This window comes from Pygocentrus nattereri, chromosome 23, assembly GCF_015220715.1.
Source record: "Pygocentrus nattereri isolate fPygNat1 chromosome 23, fPygNat1.pri, whole genome shotgun sequence".
NCBI classification, from domain to species: domain Eukaryota; kingdom Metazoa; phylum Chordata; class Actinopteri; order Characiformes; family Serrasalmidae; genus Pygocentrus; species Pygocentrus nattereri.
In genome coordinates this window covers 22723572-22748828 of record NC_051233.1, presented here as the reverse complement: position 1 = coordinate 22748828, position 25257 = coordinate 22723572, and the positions used below count along the sequence as shown (strand labels likewise).

The 25257-nt window shown below is 37.7% G+C and overlaps 1 protein-coding gene across 2 annotated transcripts in view; it reads left to right on the top strand.

Annotated features, from left to right (window-relative positions):
- Nucleotides 1-1032: 1032 nt before the first annotated feature.
- Nucleotides 1033-25257, top strand: part of dab2ipb (DAB2 interacting protein b) — a 250907-nt gene continuing 226682 nt past the window's right edge. The window contains exons 1-3 of one of the 2 annotated variants that reach the window (XM_037533219.1): nt 1033-1076; nt 19485-19606; nt 23816-23942. In XM_037533219.1, the coding sequence (XP_037389116.1) occupies nt 1037-1076; nt 19485-19606; nt 23816-23942 (289 nt within the window). In that variant the 5' untranslated portion in view covers nt 1033-1036. The remainder of the gene's footprint in view (nt 1077-19484; nt 19607-23815; nt 23943-25257) is intronic. The other variant, XM_037533218.1, reaches the window with a different exon arrangement.

Sequence of the window (25257 nt, the reverse complement as noted above, 5' to 3'; positions counted from 1 at the left end):
TGAATACTCACGTCAAAGCAATATTGTATTTTTTCCTTTTAAAGAAATTTGTGAAAATGTCAAAAAATCGTCACTTTGAAAACTTTACTTATTTTTATGTGAGCACAAGGCCACAACAAAATGAGAATATATAGGCATTTATGCGTATATATGCATACACACACACACACACACACACACACACACACACACACACATACATATATATATATATATATATATATATATATATATATATATATATATATATATCCGCTGTTGTTGGAACAAAACCTCGTATCACCAAAATGGTAACTTTACAGGACAAGGAGAAAACCTACTTTGCTTATAATTTAAGTCAATGGAACCAGAATGTTATTTTTGGCCATTTCTTTTGGTTCCTTCATCAGGAAAATTACACACAATGTAAAGGGCAACAAGCATTTTCAAATGATAATAAAACCTAAAAAATGAAAGGATTAGAAAGACAGAATGCATATAGAGAGAGAGATACAACATGAGCACAAGACAATGCATGCACGTGTGTGTGTGTGTGTGTGTGTGTTTATAAACATGCTATGAAGATGATTATATTCCTCTTATGTTCTCCTCCCTTCTTTTCATTCTGCTCCTTCATTCTTTTGTTCCTTCTCACCATCCTTCTGACATCTGACACGTTCTCCAACAGCTTAGCTTTAAAAGTGTGTGCGTGTGTGAGGTGCACAGACGAAAGAGAGAGAGAGAGAGAGAAAGAAAGAGAGAGTGTGTGTGTGTGTGTGTGTGTGAAAGAGAAAGACAGAGAGAGAGAGAGAGAGAGAGAGAGAGAGAGAGAGAATCTGAAATCTCCACGGTGATAAAGTCTCCTGCCAATAGCCATGAGAGCTGGGAAGCATAAAGCATAGTGCTCTCTCTCTCTCTCTCTCTCTCTCTCTATCTCTCTCATACACACACACACACACTCTGTCTCTCTCTCTCTCTCGCTCAGCTGCAGCATGCTCGCACACACTCTCTAACACATGCCGCTCCAGCAATAAAGACGTAAACAGTGAAAGAAGCAATGGACAGACAAGCAAGCATGTCCACTGAGTCCATCACAGGTAAACACACATGACTTTCCTATTTCTCTTTTTTCTAATTTTCCTCCTTCTTTCTTTTCTCTGTTGTTTATTGCAGAACATTCATTCATCTTATTGCAGATTGCAGTGGCTTTTTCTTGTGTCTAGTAGGATCAACTGAGTGTATTGGGGAATTAATGTAAAGATACTGATGCTTGTCATAGTTTCAGTACCATTTACAGATTACACTATTAATGTTGTCTTAACTGACTGACCACATGCAGTGTGTTTACTCTGTGCGCAGCTTTGAGTGGGAGTGCACTGTAGAATGAATGTATACTAACATTTGTGGTTCCAAGGCATAATGTGTAGTTTTATCTGTGTAGTAAGCTACTATCTTGTAGGGATGGCTGGGTTACTAGATTTTAGTAGTTAAAAGTCAAATTAAGTGGCTGGGCTATTAAAATGTAGTGGTTTTATTCATTTTCAATAGCAGTCATTATATTTGTAATAAAATGGCTAGGCAAGGGGCTACTCATTTGTAATAGTTTAATATCCAGTCGAATGGCTTGGCTACTAATTTGTAGAAGTTGAGTAATAGAATGGCTGATTAACTAATTTGATAATTTATTTATAGAATGTCTGGGCAACTACTTTGTAGTTATTTTATATCAAATACATTGGCTAGGTTACTAATTTGCAGTTGTTTAATAACAATTAGGATGACTAGGCTTCTAATTTGTAGGTGTTTAATATCTAATAGAATGACTAGACTACTAAGTTGTAGATGCTTGATATCTTGTCGGGTGACTGGGCTACTTTTTTTAGTTATTGTTTATCTAATAGGATGACTCGGCTATTATTTTTAGTTATTGTATATCTAATAGGATGACTGGACTCCTAAGCTGTAGATATGTAATATCTAGTAGGATTACTGGGCTACTATTTTTAGCTATTGTATATCTAATAGGATGACTGGACTCCTAAGCTGTAGATATGTAATATCTAGTAGGATGACTGGGCTACTATTTTTAGTTATTGTATATCTAATAGAAAGAGTGGACTATTCATAAGTAGTTGATGTATATGTAATAGGATGACTGGGCTGCTGATTTGTAGATGTTTAATATCTAATAGCATGACTCAGCTACTATTTTGTAGTTAGTGTATATCTAATAGAATGACTGGGCTACTGATTTGTAGTTGTTGCATATCCAATAGGATCATTGGGCTATTAATTTGTAGATTTTTAATATCTAATAGGATGACAAGGCTACTAATTTGTATTTGTTGTATCTAATAGAATGACTGGGCTACTGCTTTGTAGTTGGTGTATATTAAATAGGATGACTGGGCTGCTATGCTGTTGTTGTATCTAATAAAATAACTGGGCTACTAATTTGTAGTTGTTGTATATCTAATAAAATGACTGGACTACTAATTCGTAGCTGTTGTATATCTAATAGCATGTCTAATTCTTTGTAGCTGTTTTACGGTCGGAAAAATGGGTCAAAAATAGAAATTAGGTGGTTGCTTGGGTTCAGTGACCAAGCGTGCTTTATTTATATCTAACAAGTCTCTGACCACTGAGCAACCGGTAGACTTCATTCCTGGGGTCCTAGGGAGTGTGTGTGTGTGTGTGTGTGTGTGTGTGTGTGTGTGTGTGTGTGTGTTTATGGCTTTGTGGAGATCAACTGTTCAGGATAATGGAAAACATGCAAATTCTTCATGTTGTGCATTCTAAACGTGGTTCAAAACTACTTAAGTGCCCAGCTTTGTCCAGGACAAAAAATTAACCATTATCTTATTTAAAATAAACCTGAAATAAAATTTCATTTCTCATTCATTTTACGTTTACATTTCTGGTCATAAGAAATAAGATTCATCTTATCATTTAAAGAACAAAATTCTTGCTTTTCCATAATCTTCCAACAAAATATAATGATTTTCACACAGCTTGGATTTTGATTGTCACCGTGCAAAGTTGAATATTTCAGGACACCATTTTATTTAAATACATGAAGACTAGATTAACATTTGGTTACTGAGGTTCTGGTTAGAGCTTTGTTTGGAGTAGCGTAGCATTGTTTATGGACAGTAGTGCAGAAAATTGAAAATCAATTGAAATAAGCACTCCTTTGAATCACCCCTTTAAAAGAATATGTCCGATTTTGGACTTTGCCCATTTGCTACCAATGAAATAATGTTGTTACAGTGTCAAAACTAAAATAACAAAAAATACTGTTGTTTGCAAAAGTTTGCAAAAGACATCTCCGGTCAATTGACATGTTTTGTTGACTGTCTAAAAGAGAATATGTTAAAATGTCTGCAGATAACACACTCCAGCACAGTTTAATGCACAATTGCTGTTGATTTGCTGGATTTTGCGTTGGTAAACAAACAGTAACTGTGCATTAAAATGTGCCGGGTGTGTTCTCTGTAGAGGATGTGTTAACTTATCTTCACTTAAACAATCAACAAAACATGTAAATTGACCAGAGTTGATCAAATTTTTGTGACTATAGGTATTTTTATGTAGTTATTTTTAGATATTCTGTTTAATATTTCAATTTCATTCTGGAAATAAGAATGATATTTACTATAATTATCTATTTATGTTAATTCTTGTTAAATTAACTCCCTGTCTTCACTTCTGAAATGTAATGATTTTTGTTATCACTTCATTCATTATGTTAAACAGCTTCTTGGTCATTTTAAAATGTTCTACAACTCATTTTTTACACACATCTAAATCTTAATTCTTACTTTAACGCTTCCCAGTGTAGTACTTACTATTTAAAACGGGACTCATGTATTACAATAGTTGTATATGCTTGTTTGCAACCAAATTGCTTTTACATTATTAAAAACATTGAAAACTTTTTAATGCTAATGTGTGTGTGTGTGTGTGTGTGTTTGTGTGCAATCTGTCTGTGTGCTCTAGAGAGAGATGTCCCTGAAAGACTGTTCCTGAAATACAGTAGGCCAGAACACACACAGAATGAACAGCTGTGAAGAGAGAGAGAGAGGGAGAGAGGGAGAGAGGGAGAGAGAGAGAGAGAGAGAGAGATACCAAAGTACAAAATGGATCATGCAGTGAAATGTGATGACCTACTTAGAGTGAAGTACATGGAGTATTTCATCTGTGATGTCCTTCTAGGATTTTATTTATTAATTGTCAGCAGTTAATCACACTATAAAAGTGCATTATGAACAGCCTACAGCAAGAATACACTTTGTTTGTACAAAATATTTATTTATTGTCATTCCTCCCAAAAAACAAACCTCAATTACACAAAAGTCTAAAAAGGTGCAATGTGTGAAATACTACTAAAAACAGGACGCAGGGATTAGTAAATTCTATTTGACCAGTATTATATTGAAAATAGTGATTTTTTTTTACTTAATCAACTTTATTAATTGATTGATCAACCATATGAACCTTCATATTTATCATATTTTGTGCTTCATTATGCACCATACATTTTCAGCAAGAGGCAGGTCTGATCTGTTGTAACACGTTGCTGAAAAAGTCCAAGTGTGTCTATATATATATATATATATATATATATATATATATATATATATATCACTGCTATCCAAAACCTTGTATCTCCATTTTTGTCGATTTTCAGTTTCTGACATAATTTGAAAATGCATGTTAGCCTTTATGTTATATGTAAATTTCATGAAGGTTGGACCACAATAAATGACCATTCCATTGACTTACATTGAAAGTGATGTTTTTTTCCTTTCTCCTGTAAAGTTACCATTGTGGAGATACAAGGTTTTACACCAGCGATATATATATATTTCATCGTTAATGGTCTTTCACAGATTAGCTGTGAGCACTAATACACCTCTATACCATGATAGACTGTGGCTTTTGAACTTTACACTGGTAACAGTCTGGATGGTCCTTTTCTGCTTTGATCTGAAGAACCTGACAATCATTATAACCACAAAAATAATCGGAAAGGCTGACTCCAGAGCACAAATTTCCACTGTGCATCCATTTTCATTTGAGCTCTAGCCCAGAGAAATCAGTGGTGTTTTTGGACAGTGTCTTCCACTGTGTAGTAATGAAAAGTGTTTATGGACAAAGGTTTGTCAAAGTATTCCTGAGCCCATGGAGTGATGTCCATCACCGAAGGATGCCGTTTTTTAATGCAGTGCTGTCGAGGGGTCAAAGGTCATTCAGTTGTGGTATTCGCCATTGCCCTTTTACATGTAGAGATTTCTTCGTACTGAATCGTTTTAATTAAATTTTATGTGAGTATCTACAGTGGCTCAGTTTAGTAAACAAGCATGACAGATTGCTCAATGACAAGTTTAATTAATAAATTAATGCATTTTACATTTTCATCACTTGTCTCTTAAGGAATTTGGATCAGAGGCTGCTTGTGAATCCGCAGTGATAAAGTCCTCACTGAAGGCTGCAGTTCAGGTGCATCGAGGGTGCTTGTGAAAACCACTTTGATTGTCTTAGTGGATTTTGACTGACTCAGAGGAGAATGTGGCCCCAGAGGACTTGCCAAAATGGACAAATGTTGGTCAAGAGGGCAGTCATTTTTATTTACAGTTACAATTACAGTTTTGTGTGAGCTCCCCCAGTTGACCTGAGCTGTCACTACAGTTTCTCAGCATTCTGTAAGTCGCTACAAAAGAAAACGAATGTCAGTCAAAGATGTCAGTTGTCAGTTAAAGATGATGTGAGCATCTACAAAGCACCTACAGTGGACCCTCCCAATTAAATGTTCCCCAGCTTTGAAAAAATGAGCATATTCCAATGACTACATTGATTCATATGTATTATGGTCCAGTGCTGTCCCTAAGACCCAAAATTACCCAAATTCTTCAATTCTAGTCTGAGCCTGTGGTAATAATGTATTAATCCCTGCTGCTCCTGTCTCCAGCATTACACAAGCCTGACTCAGGAATGCATTCAATACAACAGTGATTTGTTCAGATAGAGCATCTCAAATTTATTCATGACCTGCCAAAGCGTCGCTGCTTTCACACCTTCACACGTCAGTTATAATTTAATCCAGCAGAGATTTGAAGAATGTTAAGGATAGAAGGTTTTGTTTGGAAATGCTGACACTTCAAGAAAGTGGTGAGAGTTGAAAAGAATGGTAGTGAGATGTGACAGTGCAGCTTGTTTGAGGATGGATCTGTATACAATACTTTTGATAGTCTATGAACTCATGATGTCAAAAGTGTGATTTCTGTTGTGCACTTATGCAGAGTGGTGTCTGTGTGTGTGTGTGTGTGTGTGTGTGTGTGTGTGTGTGTTTAAATGGATATGTCTAAACAACCTCATAATTAAAGTTTAACACAAAATTTTATGAAAAGCTTTTTGTTTGCTTGAAGAAATAAAAATTCTAAAAAAAATCTTTTTGATTACAAAGCGATAGGTTGACCAATGATTGGCTTTGAGTTACTAACATTTCAATGAAATTTTGTGCAATTTCATAAGCCACCCTTTAGCCTGAGATTTAGCCACATTTTATTTTTGGAAAACCATCTGCCTTACATTGTTAAAAACCCCATGAGCAGGTCTGTTTGAGATTATTCAACAACTCGATGTGGTGATTTAAGCATTTTGCAGTACACTATGTGCTGGCATACACTTTGAGCCTGTAGCCCATCTGTTGATGCACAATTTGTGTTAGCCATCCTCCAATCTCTTTATCACTGGTCAGTTTCTGACCACAGAGCCACTCTTGTCATCACATAAGTGAGTGGAAGTACAATGTGTTTCTAATTAAGTGATCAGTCAGTGGAAATAAATGACACATGTTTCTAAATAAAGGCCAGCGAGTGGAACTACTAGGCTTACATGGGTGTTTCCAATAAAGTGCCCAGAGAATTCAAGTGCAAGGTAGATGTTTCTAATAAAGTGGCCAGTGAGTGGAACTACTAGGCCTACATGGGTGTTTCTAATAAAGTGTCCAGAGAGTGGAAGCACAAGGTAGGTGGTTCTAAGAAGGTGGCCAATGAGTGGAAGTACAAGGTATGTGTTTCTATTAAACTGACTAGTGAGTGGAAGAACAAGGTAGGTGTTTTTAATAAAGTGGCCAATGAGTGGATCTACTAGGCCTACATGGGTGTTTCTAATAAAGTGGCCAGAAAGTGGAAGCACAAGGTATGTGCTTGCAAGAAAGTGGCCAGTGAGTGGAGATACAGGGTGTATGCTTCTTCCCACGCCTTGAATATTTTCTTTCAAGGTACCACATGCCTGTTTTGATTATTTTATACTTATTTTGATCCTGGAGCTTTGAAAAACGGAGACCTTCCCTGAAGCCAAAAGTTTTCTTTTTCACAAATTACTATCTGCATCCAATTAACTCCCACCTTTCCTTCCGTGCTAACTCTTTCATAAGCTGTGCAGAATGCTAATTATAAGCTTAATCACTAACTCAAAGTGGAAACTAATTAGAAGAAATTCATGATAATGTGTAGTTTGGAAATGAGGCCTTCACATAGTCTGTGTATGTGTGTGGAAGCTTTGCTTCATGCTGTTTTTTTTACCACAGCAGGCTGAACAGACCCCATGACCCTCAATATGAATTTCAGTGTTGAGCTCTAGAGTGGAGAGGATGCCTTCTCAACTATCTTCTCAGTATTCTGTATGTGCGTGTAAGGCAGGGAAAATGGGAATGTATCGCCCCAGCCTCATCCCATTGAAGGTGTGTTATGATGCTGATAAGGCTTTCATTTTGCCCGTGCCATAAAACAATCTCCTCTCTTTATGCGGCCAGGTTGGGCAGAGAAGATTAAACACACTCACTGAGAGATTAGCTGTTACTCACAGCCCTCGACAGAAACCCCTTTATCAGTCATCCCAGGACTGTTTCTCTCAGTGCTCTGTACAACCTGAATGCGAGTAGCAACAGCGGAGGGCCACTCAACTGAATTAACAGGCATGCAGTGTTACTGTTACGCATCATATTCTACATTTTTACATATTTATCTGCTTTGCCACTGACTTGCAGAGATTTCTCCAGATTCTCTGAATCTTTTGATGATATTATGGACTGTAGATGATGAAATCCCTAAATTCCTTGAAATTGCACATTGAGAAACATTGTTCTTAAACTGTTGGATTATTTGCTCACGCAGTTGTTCACAAAGTGGTGAACCTCGCCCCGTCCTTGCTTGTGAACGACTGAGCCTTTCAGGGATGCTCCATTTATACCCAATCATGACACTCACCTGTTTCCAATTAACCTGCTCACCTGTGGAATGTTCCAAACAGGTGTTTTTTTTGAGCATTTCAACATTCATGTGTTACAGGCATCAAATTCAAAAAGAGTGAATATTTGCAAAAAACTATAAAGTTTATCCATTTGAACATTAAATATCTTGTCTTTGTAGTGCATTCAACTGAATATAGATTGAAAAGGATTTGCAAATCATCATATTCTGTTTTTATTTATTTTATTTAGGCTATGTCTTATGAGCATGGGATTGAATAATACACTGTCATCATCATATCTTCATTAGTATAAAGCTAATTTTGCATTTGAGACCTAAAGATCAAGCTGTATGATGTAAAGAGGACACAGTAATGCTACTTGTGTCAATTTTATCCAAAAATCTTACATAGTACAGCTTTAAAAAAGCAAGAATTTATTTTCCCCATACGCTAGTCTCTTTAAACTGGGACACTATATCTTTTCATGGACAACTACAGCTCTCAAGTTGCCTCACTCATTTCTTGATGTTCACAGCCTTGTCCACTTGTTAAACTCAATAATGTCCTGTAATCTTGTCTGATTGCTGTGCCTTGTAAGCTGCATCTTTTATTTGTTCCACTTACACTGATAAAGCTGGAAAAGACAATCATAAAACAGCACTGTATTTGTATCTTGGATACAAGAGAATAAGACAAAATTTATTTCAGGCATAAAGTTTTCTGTTTACCCTTCCACTGACTCTTTATGACCTTCAGAAAATTGTTCGATAAGAGCATGGAGCTGAAGCAGCGAGGGTACAGGCCGTCTCAATGGCAGGAACGCAGCCTTTGCTAAACTACATTCCAGCTGTCGATCTAATCCTTGCTGTGCACCGCGAGACACGAACTCTCAATCAAGCACCCCAGCAACATGCTTTTTATTCACATTTGTCAAAGTAAGACAAAACATGCATTTTCTTTGGCTTTAGAACTTATTCCCTGTTGTGAGATGACCTTGATGTGTGAATTCATTCAAATCGATTTATACACACTCATTTATACCGTTTTGACCCTGATGTCAGAACATCTATTAGCCAGGCAAAGAGAACTCACATCACTGATGCACAAATAAGACTGAGAATAAATCTGTACGTCTTATTTACACTTGCACGCTATCAAACAGGCTTTATCACTTTTCCAGCCTTCAAAAAATAGAAAAACATGACATTTTGCAAGATATATCTAAAGATATTGAGCTTTTTTTTTTAACCAAGACCTATGAAGCGTAATTCTTACCTTTCCCAGAGTTCAGTTGGATATTACAGGTGGTGGCGTGGCTATATCAGCACTGCAGGGTATGACTGCGCACCTTCATTTACTGCAGGTTATTTCGCTTTGCAGCTTCTAGAAATTTACGATTTCTGTAGAACTAACAAACATTTTTACTCAGTCAGTCATCAACTTGTGCTGTTGATGGAGCTAGTCTTCATCTTGCACCGCCAAAAGAATGTGAAAAGGGTACAAGATAAAAAGTTACCAGTATAATTTATTTGGTCCACTTGTGGACCACATCCTTGGCTTTGTTCTGGCTCAGGATACAGCTGGATGCTCAGCTCAGATCTGGTCCACACACTGTAGAACCAATGAATGTGGCCCAAATCTGCATTGTTGGTCCACAACATTCTTGCCAGAATCGTCCCACAAATGTAGATACAAAGCAAAACCATATGAAACTGTCTGGCATCTGGCCCACATGCATAATTATCTGCAGAGTAGCCAACAGACACTCATGTAGGAAAGATAGAATTGGCCCAAAACCATCTGCTATCAGGGTTGCTGCTGCTATAAATAATCTGACCTCTGAACAAACATGTCATTTATACTCAGAAACATCTGTTTATGTTAAAGCCAGGATTCCAAGAATAATTTAAAGTTTGGACATTTCAACCAGCTTCCAACAGGTGGCTTCTAAAAATGATCTGGTATTCTGGTGACTTCAGGATCTACTCTGAAAATGTAAATGTGTTGTTAGACTCTGCCATATTAAACTCCAACTGCGAATGCAGTTTTCCCCCTTTTTTCCATGGAAGTGACTTTGATGGGAAAACATTTGGCATTACCCAGCACCTTGTGGCACTAAAAACCATTCTCCTATATGGTTTATACATTACAGGCCAATCATATGGATGCAAGCGGTGATTTTTAAAGTTTGACAAAGAACATTTGTGAGGTCAGGCTATCATTTTGGATGTGAAAGTCTGGCCGCACTCAATGTTCCAGTTCATCCCAAAGATGTTCAGTGGGGTGGAAGTCAGGGCTGTGCAGGTCACAGGAATTCCTCCACACATTTTTCATGCTTCAGTACTTGGTGGGCCCATTCAGTGAATTTGTGTGGTCTACCACTTTGTGGCTTAGCTGTTATTACTTCTAGATCCTTCCATTTTACAATAGCGCTTACGGCTGACTGGGGCAGATCTAGTAGGGCAGAAATTTTATGAACTGTGGAAAAAGTGGTATCCTGTGACAGTGGCACACTTAATGCTAGTGAGCTTTTCAATATGATCAATTCTACTGCCAATGCTTGTCTATGGAGATTGTATGGCTATGTGTTTGATTTTATCTGCCTGTTAGTGTTGGGTTTGGCTGAAATTCCTTGAACTCAATTTTTTCCACATACTTTTTGGCTGCCTCTCTCGCTGTTTGCCATGAAGTTCTTTAAAGTGCCATTCCACTCTATACCACTTCTCACACCACTGTGACATCAGCAGAAAGTAAGACACAGGGGAGGCCCCGATTCGACCATGAGAGGTGCTCTTTACTGAACACCAGTTTGAAAGGCACATACAGAAGCACAAACCCACAACAGAGATCACCACTAGCCACAGGTTTCTCCCTCATGGCAGACCAGCTCCTAGCACCACACATTAACCCTAAACTAAACAAAACTACACAAATAGCACACATACTTAAACTAAATACAACTTAAGCTAAAGCAACATGGCCATGGCCATGTGACCATGCCTCTCAAGCTTCTAGGAGACAACTCAAGCCAGTAACAATATGCTTTCAGTTATCATGACAGATTATGAAAGATTCATGCTACTGTTGCTGTAAATTGTCATAACAGATGCTATAATATTTTTGGTGTAAAAGTAGAGGAGGCAGTGGATAGGGCAAGATGGAGGCAGATGATCCGTTGTGGCGACCCCTAAAGGGAGCAGCCGAACGAAGAAGAAGATGCTATAATACTTGATAACATGACCGCTTATGTCACATGCTAATTTAAGATCATGCCATCATACTTTATAGCAGCTGGCATGAAAATTGTTAGTAAAGATAACATCCATCCATCCATCCTCTAAGCCGCTTCTCCCTCAGGGTCGCGGGAGTAAAGATAACATAATTATCTTAATGGACAAAATCTGTCATCACAATTCAGGACAGCATATCACATCTGCAATCACATGTTTATGGCATGGTTATGCCAATATTGTGTAGCACAGGATTAATTTCTTCTAACATGTGTAACAATAATACTGCATTGCATTGGCCTGACTAAAGTGCAGGTGTTTCCAATAAAGAGGCCAGAAAGTGTAAATGGCACTAAATATACATTTTAGCTGGTGTTTGTTAAGACGTTCCAGAAGGTGAACAGATTGGCCATTACTTCACAAGAGTGTAGGTGGACGAATCACTACTGCAAGCAGTTTTTACACTGCTCCACTTCTTCAGGAACTCTCTCTGTGTGTGAATGTGTGTGTGTGACATAGAGAGTGAGACAGTTTGGTAGTCCTATTATTGTCATGATTGCTTTCATTTCAGTACATTCAGTACATTGATTTGAAACATCTCCTCTGGTTGAATGCTTAGGTATATTGCTACTCGTGCATATTTGTGAGGAAAGTATGGTTTTATTTATCATTATAGTGGAATTCCACTTCAGCCCCCTAGCAAATGACATGCTTAGTTGATTTTCTAAGTGAACATCATCTACAATAAAACTTTTGCATGTAACTGTATGTATTGTTAAAAATGCATTTTAGGCCAAATGATGATCAAAACACTAACATAAAACAATGCCTCAGGCATCAGGCAGCATAGTAAAAACCCTTTTTCATAACAGCTTCCTGTGAAGGAGCTTTTGAAAGCATTATGGATTTTCAAAATTTCTGCATTGTTTATTTGTTGAAATGTAAAGTCATTCAGAGTGGTTTGGCTTTGAATGGCAGGCTGCAGAGAAACTTCCTACTGGGATATCTCTAAAGTGGTGATAGGAAGGAGGGGTCATGGTGTCTACAATGCAATACTGTCATTTTATTTACTCTCCAAAACTAAGACTGGTGATCATACTTGTATGTATCTGTGTTGATAATAGTGAACTCAAGGTATATCCTGGTACATTCATGGTATGTCTAAGATTTCAATTTTACTTTTTTGAATGGATTTTAAAAGTGACTAGCAGTTAGCAATTAACACAATACTTCATTAATGAATTATAAAAGTATTGTGGCACTGCTGCTGGACTTACGGTTTAGGCCAATTGGGAAAGGGGAGAGGAGCATGTGGAGGACTCCCAGGTTGCCATGTGCCTCTCTGCAGCCTTTGTTAAGTTCAACTTACTGAGTTAGATGTTGTTTTAAATATAAAATGTGTGAACTTTCTTGTTATTTTAAATCGTGACCTGTTCAGCTAATTAACGTGCTGGAAGTGTCTTACCACCCCTGTGTTATGTTTGCCTTTTGATGACCTGTCCCTCATTTCCCCGATAGGTTGATTCTTTTTTCCATCTATTTCAATAAAAGCATTTTCCTTGAAGAGAAAATGGCAGGCTCCAGGTCTATTTCTGTGGATGCTACAGTATGTTTTTGTTCAACTTCAAACCCTTATCTCAAAACCTTAACAAATCTTCAGACATCAGGTAGACATGATGAATAGGAGCACAATTCACCATGCATATGGCCCTTAAACTGGACATTTAGACTGCCAGTTTCATACACAACACAGACAAAATGCGTCTAATTTGCAGAATGCAAACTGCTGCAATAGGCCCAGTATATTGGCCACTTCTGAAAGCTACTCTGGGATAACGTCTGTAGTAAACATGATACAAATAAGAGGAATTAAATTTAGTACTCTAGTCGGTGCCATTTTATGTTACTAGCTAAGTGCTAGTCTAAGGGCGACATGGCTTGTCAGGATATGTAAATGGAAAACAACTCACTAAAAATGAGAGCATTATTTTTACATTACAGCTTTGCATTCCATACTGACTGCCAATAAATAATGGTACATTCATATTTTATGAATCTTTAAGAAAAAAATCAACTAAGTGGTCCTTCAGGGAACTGCCTGTGTGGTGTATTAAACTGTAAGGCCTATCTATTCCAAACCACACATGCAAACATAAATCTGTTTAAAATTCCCCTGTGTTTGTCTGCATGCATGAGAGATTAAGAGTGAATGGGACAGAATGAGTGACTCATACATGCATACATAAACTTTGTGTTGTATAAGGAATCAGTTGTGTGACTGCATGTTGTGTAATAACAGCTGAGAAACAGTTAGCATTAGCTCAAGAACTTTTTCTATAAAGGCTGCAATAACTAATAAAAATAGTTTATTCATTTATTTGTTTTGTTTGATGTATAAACTATGTTTGCAATGACAGTAGCAGTTACCGGCTCCCACACTTAAAACACAACACTGGCTTTGAGAACAATCCTAATGTTTGATTCACCTTTACAGGTTTGTACTTCATAATGGGGGAGTTTATGAGCTGTGCACAAGTGTGCTTTGTAATTGGCTGTATAGCCTAATGGTTAAGTTACTTCTCTCATGTGAGAAAGGAGTTAAATCTCAGTGCATAAGAGAACTCATTTGGCTTCTAATGGTTTGTGCTAGCAATGTTATGACATCTCTCTGGTGCTGTGTATATGAGGTCATGGCATGTTTATTGTGGAAACACATATCATGATAGTGAAAATATGATTTATTGTCCAGTCATCTAAACTCCTTCTCTAACTCCTTCTCTAAATGAAAATATGATTTATTGTGCAGTCATCTAACTCCTCTCCTTCTTAAACTGAAGGTATTTCTTTTAATATAGAAATGTTAGCCTGTTATCTTGCTAGCTTTCTGCTAACCTGCTCATTCTTTCTAGTGAGGGCAGAATATATCCATTTACAGAGAATAAAAAATGCTAGAGAGTCTGTTAGCGGTAACCAATGATGGTCAACTGGCATTTTAACCTGGTTGCATTTTGTGGCCACAACTGGATATATCTCTCATAATCTTGAAATTTTGTGGTCACATGATTAGAGAGATCAATAAAGGTAGAGATGGTGAATGATCTATCCATTCATGCCTCCATTTAACCATGTATTTGTCTAAAACAGCTTGGATGTAACAGTATTGACTGTTTACCTAATTCTCTGATAGACCCTGATGCATGTAGACCTCTGTAGTCATGTGTCACTCTGTAGTCAATATCATTCCCACAGTAAGGTCTAGCTTTCTATGGCAAAAACGAATAGAATTGCTGCTACATGCCTTGTGGTAGAAAAAAAGGTTTCAAACAAGATTTTTCAAAACAACATTTTGTCCCATGTGCTTATTTTCCTCTGTATGTTACTGGATCCTTTACATTATAAGATTGTTAAGGTGTTAAAATATGAATATTGCTACATCTTTGCTAATTTAAGCTACCGTAAAATTACATTGCATAAAAGTAAGTCTACTATTAAACATTCAGCAGTATTGTCTAACAACAACAGCCACTCTTAATGTTCTTTAAGATGCATGAGGAGAAGACGCTCAGGGATTATGATGTGTGAAAATTCACAGAGAAGCTCTTTGCAGTCATTAAACTAGCTTAACCTCTATTGAAATATAGTCAGATGAAATGGTCATTTCTTAGAGAAATGCATGTTGGTCAGTTCAGTGGATTAGATTTGAGTAAAAGACATTATTGTAGACTAGCTTGTGTTAACATGTACTTAACCCCTTTTGCCAGTGATTAAGGTTTCTTCTGTCAGCTAAATCATGCCTATAAAGCAGCTACTTCCATAAGAAATAGGAAATGACTGGTCACCCATCGCTCTCGCACACACTTATGTGACCATAGCCTAAATCTAATACATTGGACAATCAAATCACTAGTCTCTGCTTGGGTAGGTTTGCCTTGGTTTATAAAAATGGCAACATACCATTTCATGGCTCAGTACCTCTCATGGGTGTATGACAAGCCTCAAAATCCATAGCACTCTGCATTAAAACTCTTCGGGCCTATTAACACGTGCAGAAAAAATGGACCGGACATTTGAAACTTGGTGGCAGCTTATGCTGTTTTCCTGTTCAACGCTGTTTGTTCCACTCAATCTTCACTAGATTAAATTGGATCTCTATGGGCTCCATACTCCCTCTGCGATCACTTGCCATTGTCAGACTCAGCAAATTAAACTGACCTGCTTTCTCTTGTGGTTGCTGAACTATTTGAAGTTGTTTCGCTCCTTTTGTTGTCAGAGCTCACAAGCAGCAAGCTCATTTCCATATAAATGTGTTCCGTCACACTCGCTTCATTCGAGGCTCTATTTGCCGCTGGTTCAGGGGGTTGTTTGTTCTGCAGATCTTTCACCGTTCTACCTGACTGTTTTGAACTTTAGAGCAAATTGAATCACGCAGACTTGTTGGCTAGAGTAAGATAATGTCATAACTTCTAAATAGGCTAATAAAACACAGGCCATTTTCCATACATTCTAGCTCCACTTTGTGCCTTTGGTGTGCACTCTAAGAATGCAAGTGTTTGAGCTGAAAAAATCTGTTTGTTTCACAAATAAGCTATTCTTCCTTTATTTGTCTGTAGAATGTTCAGTGTTGAGTTACTGCTGTCATATTGCTGTTTAAATGTAGTTCCATTATTACATAATGATATTGTTACATAATGAATTACATTTACATTTCATTTATGTTCTTTATCAACAGACTGGGGTGTGCACTTCTGACCTTTTTTTGTTTATGACAGAAATTGGGAAAAACCTGGCAAAACGGATGTAAAGTGAAGTTGTTCTTTAGCGCACACAATTACAAATTTTCATTCAATTCAAATCATAACTCTTCTCCTCTTGTACTTACAAGCACAACGTGGCATTGAAGTTAGAATCTACACTTTAATGCTCTGGGGTCCATGAGCTTGCACCATATTCTATGTTTCTGTTTCTGTATCTTTGTGATAAAACAGCGCAGGAATACAGTTCAAACAGTTACTGAATCTGTAGAGTCGCCCTTTCCATTCCCTCTTAAAGCCAGATCGTAAGTAACTCACATCAGGAGTTATGAGGCTATGAATAGGCAATGAGAAACATGTCACCTGCCACTCACCATGTGTAATTAGTGGTTTTGTGTGTCCATCTACATTTTGTGTGAAACTGACCGATGGGCACTCAGGAGACCAACAAGAACTGACCCATCACATCACAAACTTCATTTTTCATTTAGCTGACATCAGAGACACATGAAAAGAGTTTACAGCTGCAGAAGTTGATGCAGCCATTTTAGAAAGTAGTGACAATGATAACGGAACATTTTGACATGAATCATATGGGTATCATGTTATATGCAAGTCCCATAAAAGATGGAGGTTAGGGAACCAACCTTGCGACCGGAAGGCCGCCAGTTTGATCCCATGAGCCGACAGTACATGACTGAGGTGCCCCTGAGCAAGACACCTAACCCCCCACTGCTCGACGGGCGCTGCGGATAGGGCTGCCCACTGCTCTGGGCAAGTGTGCTCGATGCCCCCTAGTGTGTGTCTTCACTAGTGTGTATGTGGTGTTTCACTGAACAGATGGGTTAGATTGCAGGGGTGAAATTTCCCCATTGTGGGACTAATAAGGGTCACTTAATCTAATCTGATCTTGTTTAAAGAAACAGTTTAAAAAAAAAAGGTGAAAAATCTATACAATTACCCATGCTTGGGGTTTAATTTTTGCCACTCTATTGTAGTGCTGGGCCTATAAGGCCTACGTTGCTAATAAATATTCGAAGCCAGTAGTCACCTAAATCTTTTCTGTAACCACATGAACAAAAACCAGAAATTAACCTAGCCTACATATGCATGCATAATGTGCATGAATACAAAGAGGAGTCGGAATTCAGCCCGAGACCTGTTTTCTAAACCGTGTTAGGTGAAATACTGTTCATTTACATAGTTTACAGTAAGTTATACTGTGTCCTAAACCACACTGACATGACCTTAATTAAGACCTGGTTGAGTTTTCACAGTGAAATATAATACATGCTGCCTGCGTAGAATGTACGCTAAGGCACCTGGTCATGTCTGAATCCAATCTGTGTATAAAATACCGCCTTCTGTGGTTCTTTTGTTTGGCCGGTGTTTCGAAGCACTTAAACTTTTGCCTATTTCTTATAAATAAGCTACTGGGAGAAATAAATTCAAATGAAATAAACCAATTTTTGACTTACAAACTGAAAATATGTCATTAATTGCATTTACAAAATCAGTATTCCAATTTAAGCCTGGTCACTTCATGTGAATAGTATCTGTATTGGATCCAGTGGTGGACAGTAACTAAGTAAATGTAATTAGTTACTGTACTTAAGTAGTTTTTTCATGTATCTGTACTTTACTTAAGTATTTTATTTTGGGTGACTTTTTACTTTCACTCCACTACATTTCAAAGTCAAATATTTCACTTTTTACTCCACTACATTGTGAGAAATCTGTTGTTCCTTTTGGTTTTTGTGTGTATAAAAACGTAACATGTCAAAACAAAAGAAGCACAAAACAAGAACACCAATCAGGGCACAGTGGTTGCTTTGTTCTGAGCTTGTTTTGACCTGTTGGTCATACCGACCCAGTGCAGCACACGGTTTAACGTCAGTGCAGCAGTGTAAAAATTTGGGAGCACATTCGTCACCTAAATGATGAACTAACCTAACTTTGTGTAAATAGACCACAATATAGAAATATGTATACATATGCAGTCGTGACTGGCGTGTTTCTTTTTTCTGAATTCATACAAACACTTAATTTTATAGTAAATTTGTTTTGGTTAGTTTATGTTTATGAACAGAGGCCTACAGATCAATACAGTAAAGGAAAACTTATTTGTGATCCTGAGTTAAAGCCACTTTTTATTCAACTTGTAACTAAGTTACAAAGTAATCTTAAACTGAAACTTTGCTTATTTGTAAAAAGTTGTTTCAGAGGGTTCTACCTAATGGAAACTGTTTTCCTTCAGTGTTTTGTGCTTATGATCATTTTAATAGACGTCAGTGTCACTAATTAATGACGTTCTATTAAAAGACGGGTTTACCAAGAGAGACACTGGAGGATTTTCACCTAAAATGAGTTCATGAACCAAGTCTTGTTATAAAAATGATAATAGGACAATAGAGCAATAATTAATCTTTTAGTGCTTTTACTTTCAATACTTAAGTACATATGAAGGCAAATACTTCTGTACTTTTACTCAAATTAAGGTCTAGAGTAAGAACTTCTACTGGAGTAACTGGGGCAGTCGTGGGCTGGAGGTTAGGGATCCAGCCTTGTGACCGGAAGGTCGCCGGTTCGATCCCCAGAGCCGACAGCACATGACTGAGTTGTCCTTGAGCAAGTGTGCTCACTGCCCCCTACTGTGTGTGTGTTCACTAGTGTGCATGTGGTGTTTCACTTCATGGATGGGTTAAATGCGGAGGTGAAATTTCCCCGTTGTGGGACTAATAAGGGTCACTTAATATTTTACTATGGGTATCTCTACTTTAACTCAGGTACATCGTTCACCACTGATTGGATCCTAATAAGATCTTAGCCACATGAATTTGCAGTTACACTTCGTTAAATGCGTCTCTGGTTAGTCGGACTGAAATCCGACCATGTGTGTCCTCCATGATTCCGTTTCTCTTATACACAGGTCACATACCCAGCGACATCCTGCATGGAGAAGAGTTTTGATTGTACTGGGAGCAATTTTGTTTGTCAAATGTGTCTTGGAGAGACTGATGCACTACACCGCTATAATATGTGCCTCACCTGCATCTCAGACCACCTCCTGAAGTGGTTTGATCAAAGAGATGCATGAAGTGATCAGGTGTAAACAGGGACTGTGTGTGCTAACTCTGAATGGAAATGTTTGCATTTAATTAAACATTGATACAGTTCATTGTTTTGAGTGTAATACGCATAAAAATGTAACAAGATTTTCTTACTGCATGCTTTAAGTGCGAATCCTAAGGGTGTGTTTCTCTCTCAGATATGAGGGGCCCTGCAGAAGGCTGGATGTTCTGTGGTCATCCGTGTGTTGAGCATACTGTCTGGAACCCAAAGTTCTGTGTGGTCACAGACGGCCAAATGCTGCTACTGGATAAAGAAGAGGTATGGAAACCCAGGCACATGTAAAGTCACTGACCACTTTATATGAAAGTAGCTTCAACTTGCAACTTCATCTGTTGATGCACAAATTATGGCAGCCATACTTATCTTAGCCAGTTTATTGGCTAGATGTTTTTGGGTGGTGAACGATGTGTATAAAATCACAATTACCTATGTTTTATCACAGGCTATTATCACAATACTGTATTCAAGAAAACATTGAACGTTAATGACACAATGTTGTTCTAAATGTTATTTTTAAGGACAACATTGTGCAGCAAAATAATCATTAAAAATGCAAATTTTAAAAATGTTCATATAATAATTCTCACTCACACAAATAACTCTGGTGTCCTTAAAAGAATGGACTGACCTTAACATCATTGAGTTGTTAGGCATTACTTTAATTGTGAGAAGCAGAAAATGCAACCAACTTCTAAAACAATTTTAAACTTGTGAAAAAATGTCCCTGCACATGTCTGTCCAACCATACAGTGTGTAAGTGTACACCTATAAGGTGGAGCTATAAGGTAGGTGGAGCTCATAAAGGAGCCAGTGAGTGGAAATTTAAAGGTAACACTTTGAAAAATGTAGCAAAGGACAGAAAAGAGGAAAACTGTGCTGTGGCAATTTTAAAAAAGCCCAGATAGAAAGACCGTGGCCTAGAAAGTGAATGAGTGTGCGTAAGCTGCATAAACCTGTGTGCAAGAAAAGAGCAGAGCGAGAGAGAGGTCATGGAAGCATATAGCGTGTTAGCAGCATGTAGTTTGTCACTATGACACCTTAATGGCACAGCACATTACCAGGCGGCTGTAGCTCATAGAATTCACACGTGATTAAGGCAAACGTCGTCTGCCAGAGACAATCGATAGATAATCTGACCTTGGACAGAATATATGCCCCACACTGTGGTCAATATATAATTTTTCCTCCACCTTTATGTCTCCCATGTGTCACTCTGGGTGTTACACTGCTTTCAAGAGCAAATCAGGTGGTATTTATCTCTTAGGAACAAAATGTACCCAAAATTACGTCGGAAAGAAACAAACATGAAAGTTGCAATAAGGTTGTTATAGTTTATTAGTTGATAATAAGCATCATTTTGATGAGGTACACTTTAGAGGGAAGCTTTTCTGATTAAATGAAGACCACCTCTAAAATTAGCTTTATTAGAAACACCTACCTTGTTGTCCTACTCACTAGCCACTTTATTGGAAACATCAACCTTGTACTTCCACTTATTGGCCACTTTATTACAAACACCAATCTTGTATTTCCACTCGCTGGCCACTTTATTTTTCATGGGATGCTAGCAGAAGTCCCAGAAAAAGACAGATTTTTGACATTTATAGTGCAGTTGCAGACCAAGCTGTATTATTCATGGTTGGCCACTGCAGTTTAGGTATTTTAATGCAATGTAAAACATTACAAAACATCTGGAAGGATTCAATATGTACTTATATAATGGTGAGAATTGGTAGAATGGTACAAGGCGGGTGAGCCAACACATGCATCAGCAAAAAACAAACAAACTTGGGGGTGTTTATCGGAAAACTGTTTAAAGGATTTGTCTGTGAGTTTGTTACGTCACATAATTAAATGGATTTTATTGCCGTGCACACTGTTTAAAGGTGCTAGACCTCTGCTCCAGTACATTTTGGCCTGATTTTAACCATGCTTGTATGTTCTTTACATTGATGTACAGTTACAGATTGTAGCCCACCTGTTGTCATGGGCCTTCACAGTTTCTGACCCAAGGATTGTTGATGGTCAGATGTTATTTGGAAGGAGGATCACTCTCAACACAGGAGTGTGTTTGGCGCTGGCATGAGTGTTACAAGCACAGTGTGGTTAGTTTTTACAAATGTAGAGTCACTGCTATATTCAGAGTGATCTACCATCCAAAACATCGGGAGCAGATTGACCTCTGATAACTGGTAACAAATGGGCTACAGTCTCTGCATACCAGCTAGCTGGAGCTATAAAGTAAGTGTTTCTAATCAAGTGGCCATTAAGCGCATATCAATGCCTCACACAGATCCACCCTTAGAAAGGATATTAAATATATTAATAATTACAGTAAACACTATATCACAAGACACGGGGCCTGATGCACTATTACACTCTGGATCGGATGCATTCGCCACATTTTATTTACAAAGCCTAAATATGGACCATGTGCATGTTAAACTGTGGAGATAATACATCTGCATACCTTAAACACAAATGTTCACCATCAGAATAACACTGATTTTTAAAATGCCTGCTTAATTTAGTGATTGAGATGTAAACGAAGTCATTCAGAGTACTTTGATATGAAGTACTCCATTTCAGAGAAAATTATAGACTCTACCGTGGTGGTGATCGGAACCTGGTGTGGCATTGCCTACAACACAAATATAAGCACTATGTTTACAATCCAAAACAACCACATGTGCCTTTTTAATATTGTAACATCCTTGCTCTGCTTCTGCCTGTCTGCCTTTATTCATCTTCCCTTTTTTGTCTAGCCAAATGTTTTTGTTTTTGTTGTTCCTGTCTCCTCCCCCATCCTACCACCTAGTTTTCTCTCTCACCTGCCTCTTGTCTGTAGCCCTACGCTTTCTTTAGCCCCAAGGGTTTGTTCTTAGTGTATTTATACCTCTTGTTGTTTGTCTTGTGTTTGGTTGAGGTTTTAGTTTCACATGCTCATTCTCTGTTGTATGTGGATTTTCTTCATGTTCCTTAGTCTTTTGTTTTCTTTCAGTAATAAGGGTTAAATACTGGCAAATCTAAAAAAAAGATTAATTAATGAATTAAAAGAACTGAAACAAAATTGTAAAACAGGCCTCAAGCAGCGTATTCATAACCATTTAATGTCATAGCTTACAGTTTTCAAGCCCAGTTCTTGGCTCTCTTGTAAAAAGGTTGTATTAGTTTCATTATCTGAGCGAATGGATAATAAATTGTTAATAGTGATCAACCACCTACTTCCTTTTTAATGACTGCTGAGCTTGCACAAAACCACAGTTTCATGTGGAACAGGCCCTGCTGCTTCACTCAGCATGAACCTGCTGGAGGTATTTGATGCACTATGCATGTTTTTCCTTTGTTACATTTTGTCTTTGAAACTGAAATTAGAATAAAATCCCTGTTTCTTCTTCCACTGTGATCAATTCTGACTCAGTAAGTCTCTAAGGTTTCCTGTAAAGTTCTTTCAGTTCTGTGTCCTTCTTAGATGTTATTACATGCAGTTTTTTTTTACTTTTGTACTTGAAAGCAAAATATTGTTAACACTATTTGCTTATTCAGACTGAAGTGTTCCTTTATGAATTTGTTTGGGATTGAATTGTATGGGATTGTTCCCTCAATACATGGAAATGACTTCTTGTCAATGATGTAGAACCTTCTATGCAGAGCAGGGAAGAACCTGCAGTGCTTCCCCCGACTTCAGAACAGAAAACATTCATACTTTGCTGATGTGTCTGTTATGGCACTATTTATGCAAATATGTGAACAGAAGTCTTTGTGTTATAGTACATTAAGGCCTGTCCACCAACAACAAGCTTTTAATATCAGTGTGCAGTATTATTTGCTTGTACATGTCCACTGTGACAAGAGATTTCAGCCACTGTAGACACTTCTCTTACACTGTTAGTCTCTCTGAATAGTTTGACTAGATGTAAATAAGGTGGAACTTGAAAATGTGATATCTTTTTCTATCATACAATACATAGATTAGCAACAGTAGAGGGCTTAGAGTAGATCCTTGGGGTACTCCATCGATTGTAGAATATTAACTTTCATTGGCGTTTCACTGAACATGAAATGTAAACAGCTGCTTAAAATGATACACTAGGGATGTGTGTGGATACACAAGGTCCCAGTATTCGAATACTGAATATACTGAATACTGAATGTACTGTTTTTAAGCATGGGAAAACAGAGAAATCAAAATAAATATACATTTTTTTGTTTTGACGGGACTGTTGAATGTGACTGTTTTCTGAGTAAAGATACTTTGTGCTATGAAACATGAGTGCCTGAATGTGAGCATTTGCAAAGCATGCATTGTTATGGGTGTTAGCTTTCCGCTAACTAGGCTAATTACTCTTGCTGATATTAGGCACAGAAACAATGGAAATATGTTTTTTATATCGGATAGAAAAATAATTTGTGGTCCAAGTTTTTATTTTTCATTATTCCTACCTGTTTTTTTGTTTTTTCTTCCAGGTCCACCCTTTGCTTCTGCAGGAGAGGAGGGCTGATACGTGCAAAGTGCGTTTACTCAGACGTACCATCAGTGTTCCTGTTGAGTCCCAATTCCCAGCATTCCATAATCAGATGTCCATAGAGAGTGGTGAGTCTCATACACTACTCACTACAGCTGGAGTCCTCAATTAGTGATGCATGGGTCAGAACCGGCCCATGAGCTAGTTCTTTCTGGCACCCACCCAGCCTCCAACACAATTTTGTAGTTATATTAAAATGATATGGAATCTATAAAAAAGGTAAAACTTTGAACAGTGACCTACCATCAATACCCTTTGCTCAAGACATCAAGATGTCAACACGTATAGGAGATATTCTAGGGCTGTTTGAAAAAGAAAAGTGTTAAAACCAGCAGGAATGTTTAAGACAATGTTAAGGAGGCTGCATTAGCTGGATCTAGTAGTGACCATTCTCTTTATAGTGACTGGTCAGAAATATAGTGCTATTATTCCAAAGCATTTTGGAATAATAGCACTATAAAAACATTCACTTTTCATTGAAATGCCAGTTGCCAACATAAACTGTCCTCTTAAGGCATTTTGAGAGACGTTTTTGCTAGTTTTGTGTTATTTCTTGGATAAACAGTAAAAGTCAAGTCAGTGATTTTTCATGAGAAAATAAATAAGAATTTTAATGATTGAGCTTGCCTCTCTGGAATGATTTAACATAAACACCAGGAGGAGTTCAGAGCTCAGCATAGGCCTGATGATATCCAACGGAAAATGATCCAATCAGGATTTTTAACTTTATGATATCTAGGTAGAGAGAACCAAGTGAGATCTTCCACTGGTCAGGGTTTCAGCAGCTGAACTGAAGGTCTGTCAGATTAATCTCTAACACGATTAGGAACTCAACACAAGGCCTGTTGAGATTTTTTAATATGGCTCTTTTAGTGGTGGAGTTTGACACCCCTGCTCTAGGCCCTCTGGAAGTCCTAGACTGCAAGTACGAAGTGTCTTCAAGTAGATGACACCAACATATCTGGATTCTGGACAGGACCTTGGAAAATGAGTATGAGTGTCATATTCACTTTGACCAGCTGGGGGGGAGCTTGCCTCAGTATTCATGCTGAGCTTCACATTTGTTGACACCTTTCAGAACGGTATTTTCTTTCTTACTCTGTGTACTTTTATATTGTTTTTTCATCTAAAATGTTTTCAACATGTATCCAGCTCATCTTTTCACTTAACTTTATCAGCTGCTTGCTGTTTTTTGTTTGTTTATTATCACTTTTTTTCTGAACTTTATGTGCATTTAAATGATTGAGATGTAAACACAGTCATTCAGAGTGGTTTGGTGTGAAATGCTGCAGTTTAAAGAAATTAACAGAACCAGAATTGTTCACAGTGGTGTGCAAAGTTAATGCCTGTAAAAGCTACCTTACAGAAAGTTTACTCGAAGTA